Consider the following 6,274-nt stretch of genomic DNA (forward strand, 5'->3'; position numbering starts at 1 on the left):
TTATGGACTCCAAACTTTTATGATGACAACGTATATAAATTTACAGCTTAAGTCAATACCTGGGCCGGGCGTGGCCTAATAATTATTGCGTTTGGACTGAGAATCCGATGGTTAGTGCACTATAAGTGTTACAGTCAAATCCCACTACGTATTCATATTAAAGTAGCCCAAGGGTTGGCAGAGAGTGTTGTTGACCATCTGCCTTCTATCTGTATGCAGACAGCTCTTCTGCAGCTCTGTGGGGTACTCTAAATCAAAGAAACAACTCAATTTTATGAAGCTACTAAAATTTCTTACTATCTTTTTCAAATGACGGAGTCATTATTAAAGTCAGGATTTTGAAAATATATAAATTCTTAAAACTTGCCCAATGACTTATGAAATATTTCCGAAGCAAAAAAGTAAGTAAAAACAATAACAATATGGTTATATGTGAGTTCTAGAATAGTGACATTAAAAATAAGATGTACAAAAAATTATAATTCAGGAATAAAGGACAGATGTAGTTTTAATGGTAAATTAAACTGTTATTATTGTAATACTAGAAGTCTACGAAATAAAATAGATATTAGAGCACCAGTTGGAACAAGGGATTTTGATGTGAGAGAATAACAGAAACCTGGTTAAAAGAGTTTATTTTTTATGACAGAAATTTTTTTTTGACATACAGGGTTGTAGATTATCTAATAGGGAAGAAATATCTCGATTTGTAAAATATGAGCTACATTCTGTTCAAGTTGAGGATATCCAAACTAACAATGACATTGAACGTATTTGGATTTCTGTTATCGGTTATAAGCTTTTAGTTGGAATTTGTTACAGGCCACCACGTCAACCTCATAAAATTAATGAGAAATTCTGAAGTGACATAAAGAATTCAGCTGTTATATAAGACATGTTTATAAGGAATTTTAATTTCAGGCATATAGATTGGGAAAAATTAAAGTTTGATAATGAGAGATACAGGTTTTTAGAAAATGTTAAGGTAATCTACTGAGAACAACGCTATTTTAGATTTATTATTAACTTCTAATGTAGAAATGATTAATAGAGTGGAGATTGTGGAACATCTAGGTGAAAGTGATCATTACTCACTTAGGTTTGATGTTTTGATGTACACGTATGTGGAGATAAGGAATAATGGCATTTTACTTCCAAATTAAAAACAAAAGCAAATTTTAAAGGATGAGACAAAAATTTGCTGTTGCGAGTTGGACAACTGAATTAATTGGAGATACTGACTAAATGTGAAAACATTTTTAAAATAAATTTTGAAATAATCATAAAAGGCATGATGCCTATAGAAAAAAGTGTGGTTGCAAGTCAAACCCAGGATGGTTCACAGAGGGTATAAAGGATAAGTTTCAAGAAAGGCACTATATATATAAAAGGAGTTTACATTGACTGTTATGATGGGAGATTTATAGAATTATAAAAGAGTGAAGAGAGTTGACCAAACTGAAAATTAGGAAATCGAAATACAAATACAGTCTTGGCCAAAATGTTTGCATATTTTGTAACAAATAAGATCATTATTATTAAGATGGAATACAAATACATTTCGCACTGTCGAACTGAGAAATGCGTGTTATATTAAATATATACATTGTAATTTATATAATGAGATAAGTTCTATGGACATTATGAAGTATTTATTAGAACAGCAAACAATTTTATCAGACACCTGTAGAAAGATGTGTAATTTAGCATTTCAATTATCACATCAAAACATATATAACGACAAAATATAACATCAAATTATTATAAATAGCGTTTGTAACATTATATCAGTTCATATTAAACATTCAGTACTTGGTTAGTCCTCCTCGTACTCTAATAACCACCGCAAGGCGACGTGGCATGCTGTCGATGATGTATGTTATTGATCTAATCCGCTGTGATTTCATCCCAAGTTGTCACTAAAAGCCGCTGCAACTCAGCAACAATAGCTCGTATAGGGTCGTGGTTAGCAATTTTCCGGCTTAGTTCTACCCAATAATTCTCAATGGAATTACAATCTGGAAACTTTGCTAGCCAGGAAAATCTTGTAACGTCCACCTGGTCGAGATAATCCTGTACACCATGCACATTGTGGGCAGTGACATTGTCATCCTGCAACACTACGTTTTGCCCAACCTTACTTTCATTGTACAGGTCATGGATTAGGCCATATTTGGAGTGTTGTGTCCATTCTTTGGGCTCCTTACCTTAAGCAAAATATTGAAGTTATGAAAAGGGTTCAGAAGAGGGCTACTAGGATGATACCTGGGATAGAAAGGTTGCAATTTGAAGACTGGTTAAAAGCTGTGAAATTGTTTTCTCTTGAAAAAAAAGAAGAGTTAGATAGGATCTGATTGAGATGTTAAAGATTGTTAAGGGAATTAATAGCGTTGATGCATCATCTTTTTATATTTAATGGTAGGAATGGTAGAAATAGGAGACACAAAATACATGTTGGCAGGTAATCTACAAATAATATAGCTTTATTTTTCTCATAGGAATGGGTTTTCTTCAGATGTGATGGATGCAGCCAACTTAAAGAGATTTAAAAGTATGACTTGATAAATATTTGAAATATAAGGGCTGGCACTGAGTATGTTATTTTAACTTCAAAGCTTAGTGGATGATATGGCCTAGATGGACTAACAGGTCCATTGATGTCCTTAGATTATATATGTATATGCATGTATAAGTCGTGTTTGACTTACATAATAGTTAAAGAAATTTCAAATCGTGATCATGGAAGGGTACTTTCTGAGGCTGTGCAGAATGTACAGTGGAAAGGAGAAAAATGCAGTTGAAGGGGAACGTGGGCAAGAGCTTCCAGAGGGCCTCACTCGAGTGCTTTCAGTATTTCAGCTACGTAGTGGTGGAGGTGCTGGCAGTAGCAACTTTCTTGGTCCACAATTTACAATGGTGGTGAAGTGAAGGAGATTAACTCATCAGTGTTTGAAAGGACAACAAAAAAAAATCATCTGGAATGTTTTCTAATGTGCTTTAGACATGTTTCCTACTAAAATGGTTGGACTTAGATTCAGGCAGTGCAATCAATATCTGATGCTGAGGTTGATTGGATCATTGTTACATGTTCCAGAGTACTTGGGTGAGAAAAAACATGATGAGTGAGGCATGGTTTTTACTGATGATAGATCTCAAAGCTAAAAGGTGTGGGTTCCATGAAGATTTTGGCACAAGTTCAATGAAGATTGTACGTGTAATAATTCTTGTAAAATCATCTGCTGATACTGATGAGATTTTACAGAGATACTGCTCAATCAAAGCACTTTTGACATGTCCACTATTGTACATGATGTAGGGTGTTGTAATGCAGCCACTATACTGCCCTGTGGGACAATTAGTTATAATTGCAATGGCAACACATCTGCAGCAAGAGTGGCTCTCAAGAAGATACCTAGAACACGATGAATGGAGTCCCTGTTTTAACTGTAGCTTATCAGATCAATGGCTAGAAGATTGTCTGTGTCATGTTGTAAGATGCAGAAGTGCTAATGACACAGTATGGACACAACTTCTCTGGTTAGTTCAGATTAGTAGAATTAAGTTTATTTTAACCAGTAGCTTGGGCACGTATGGCAGGAAGCTTGCACTCAAAGCTATAATGCTTGGTTTAAACAACCATGTATGTTTGGCACACGGCATATGCCTATAATGATACAGTACACGGATATCAGGTTGGGTTTCCAGTGAACATTGAAGAAACTGGGATCTTAACCCTGATAAGAGTCGAAGAGTCTTAACAAAGCCAGCTGACACAAACTTCAGTCTAGCAAAGAGTGACGAACTAAATATGACTAGATAGGTGTGTCTCCAGCTACGTCTTAGCACTGTCAATCTTAGTTTGGGTATTGGCATCTGAGGAGTTTTCTGCTGAAGATGTTAGGCATTTTCACTTATGGAACAGTTATTCTGTAGTTCTGCAGAAAACAACTACCTACTATCAATCAGGTAGAGCCTGGGATTAGTATGCTTAATATCTACACGGGCAATAAAACAAAAAGATAGAGGCTACTCTGGAACACCAAGATTTTGCGAAATCCGAAATCAAGCAGAAATAATGGAGAAAATAGTAAAATCTTCAGAAAGTGATCTGGCACTTTCAATTTTTAGTGTAAATGGATAAATGCATAGTCGTGTTTTTGAAGGCATCTTTTTGTTCAATAAGCTACGTTTGACTTTTGGCTACTGGCAAGGTTTAGCTGTATAATAAACGTAAACACATCATTGCCTTTAGCTTTCGAAAATGAATCTATTATACTGTCAATTAATACACTTTCAAGAGGATGATGGAGCTTACACATGAATAAATATAAAGGTAGATATGTCTTATCTATGAGAATGAGGTTTTATGTTTTGATTGAAAATTTCAGCCCTTCATTGAGAAACGAATAACTGTTTTTCAACAACACTTAAAAATGCAGGCTTAAAATTAAAATTGGGAAAGTTCCTTACTAGGTAAGTACGACTGTGCATTGGATAATGATACTGTGGATAATGATACTGCAGGAGTACACTTTGTTGCACAACACTACCCAAGATAGCAGCATGTATATCTTGCTAACCTATTAATACAATAGTTGATACAAAAGTTAGAAAATGTATGTCAGAAGAGATGTTACAAAAAACAGTAGTAGAAAGTAAACTTCAGTCTGTGACAATGTTTCGGTTGAATTAATCTACATATTATATGTCAAGGGAATTAGTAAATTATTAAATGTAGTGTCACTGTCTCTGATGAACCTCTTGAAACCTGGCTGATCAGGAAATTTAATGGTAGATAACTGGATTCAGATAATTAGATTACCGTGTTTATCAGCCTCACCTCATATGATCAGAGAAAATACTGAGGGTAGAAATCTGTCAGACCATGAGGAATCAAATGACAAAATACAAGTACATGAGCCATTTGACTATTCCGATGATCAATCAAGATGATCTTAATCTTCAGTTTATTATGGCTATGATTCAATTTTTGATCAGCAGTTATGATGATAAGTTGATGTAAACCTCAATGGCTGAAAGGAAGTAGCATTTCTTGCTTTTGAAGCTGTTAAGCAGCAATTCACAGCAGAATCATCGCAGTTTATTTAGTTACACAATTATGGAACATTTAAGGTTAATAACTGATTGATTTAAGATTTACATTAGATTGATAAATCACTGAGATATTGAGCAATGTACAATAGTGAGACAATCTATATAGTGAGAAATGGCAAAACTTCTACAGTGCAAGGCGCAAAAAACATGTCAGATAAATATAGTCAGGAGAGCTAATGTCCTCACAAAAGATCCTAAAACATTGAGGATCAGTTTTGACTGTTCATAATTACTAGAAACATTGATATACTAATAGGCTGAAGAATTCCAATTAAGTTTTTTGTTAATATTGTTGGCCGTTTGCTTGAAAGTAGCATCTGTAGAAAAAATGTTGGAAGACTAATTTACGAAGGTAAGTAGCTCATGTAGAAAGGCCAATGTTTTGGAAAACTTCCATTTTTCATCTTCAGATCAGCTTCCACTAGTTTTGCAGGGGTTTATATGGTACTTGTGGGGAGAATTGAAAGAAATGTGACGGGATTGGCTGGCGGTTCTTGTGACAAGTTTTGAGTGAAACGAGTGATGAGTTAACCACTGTTAGCCACAAAATGATGATTTCCAAGCCTAAGTCACTATTTCGCTATGGGTTCATCGTGTTGATGTAGAAAGGCTCTTTTATATTTCTTATTTTTCAGAATTTATGTGTGTTAGGTATTAGAATTTCAAATGGTCAGAAGCCGAGTTAACTGATAATTTAAATTTAGTAGTTAAATTGTACTTTGGATTTAGTATTTAAATATATGCCGATATTTTAGTCAATTTACGATATTTGCCAACAAGATTGATACACACCATCTTCGTTTTTAATACAAATATGTTTTAATATACACACATCAATACTATTTCCAATAACAGTTATTACAAATATTCATTACAAACAATGATTTATAAACAAACGTTTCACAAACTCACAAACAATACAAAGTCTTCTTTTTAGCCTGGAACTTCTTTGATATCTTATCGAGGGCTTACAATGAGCGAGTTAATTACAAGTTGATGTAAGTACGATTCGCCGGAAAGCTAGCTAGCTTTGTCTCCTTGCCTCACATGCTAGGTTTTCACCGTTGAAGTTAGGTAATGTTTTCGTAAAAATAGTAATGTCGGATGAGAATCTACTGAAGTTAGACGATTTGTCATGTTCGAAACTTATAAATATTCC

At 34.4% G+C, this 6,274-nt stretch overlaps 1 protein-coding gene across 1 annotated transcript in view; it reads left to right on the top strand.

The window, feature by feature from the left end:
• The first annotated feature begins 2,739 nt into the window (after positions 1 to 2,739).
• LOC106463553 (solute carrier family 35 member F2-like) overlaps positions 2,740 to 6,274 on the top strand; it is a 137,881-nt gene continuing 134,346 nt past the window's right edge. Inside the window, exon 1 of the mRNA XM_022391620.1 lies at positions 2,740 to 2,919. Coding sequence (XP_022247328.1) covers positions 2,740 to 2,919 — 180 coding nt within the window. The remainder of the gene's footprint in view (positions 2,920 to 6,274) is intronic.

This window comes from Limulus polyphemus, unplaced genomic scaffold (assembly GCF_000517525.1).
Source record: "Limulus polyphemus unplaced genomic scaffold, Limulus_polyphemus-2.1.2 Scaffold54, whole genome shotgun sequence".
Classification (NCBI taxonomy): Eukaryota; Metazoa; Arthropoda; class Merostomata; order Xiphosura; family Limulidae; genus Limulus; species Limulus polyphemus.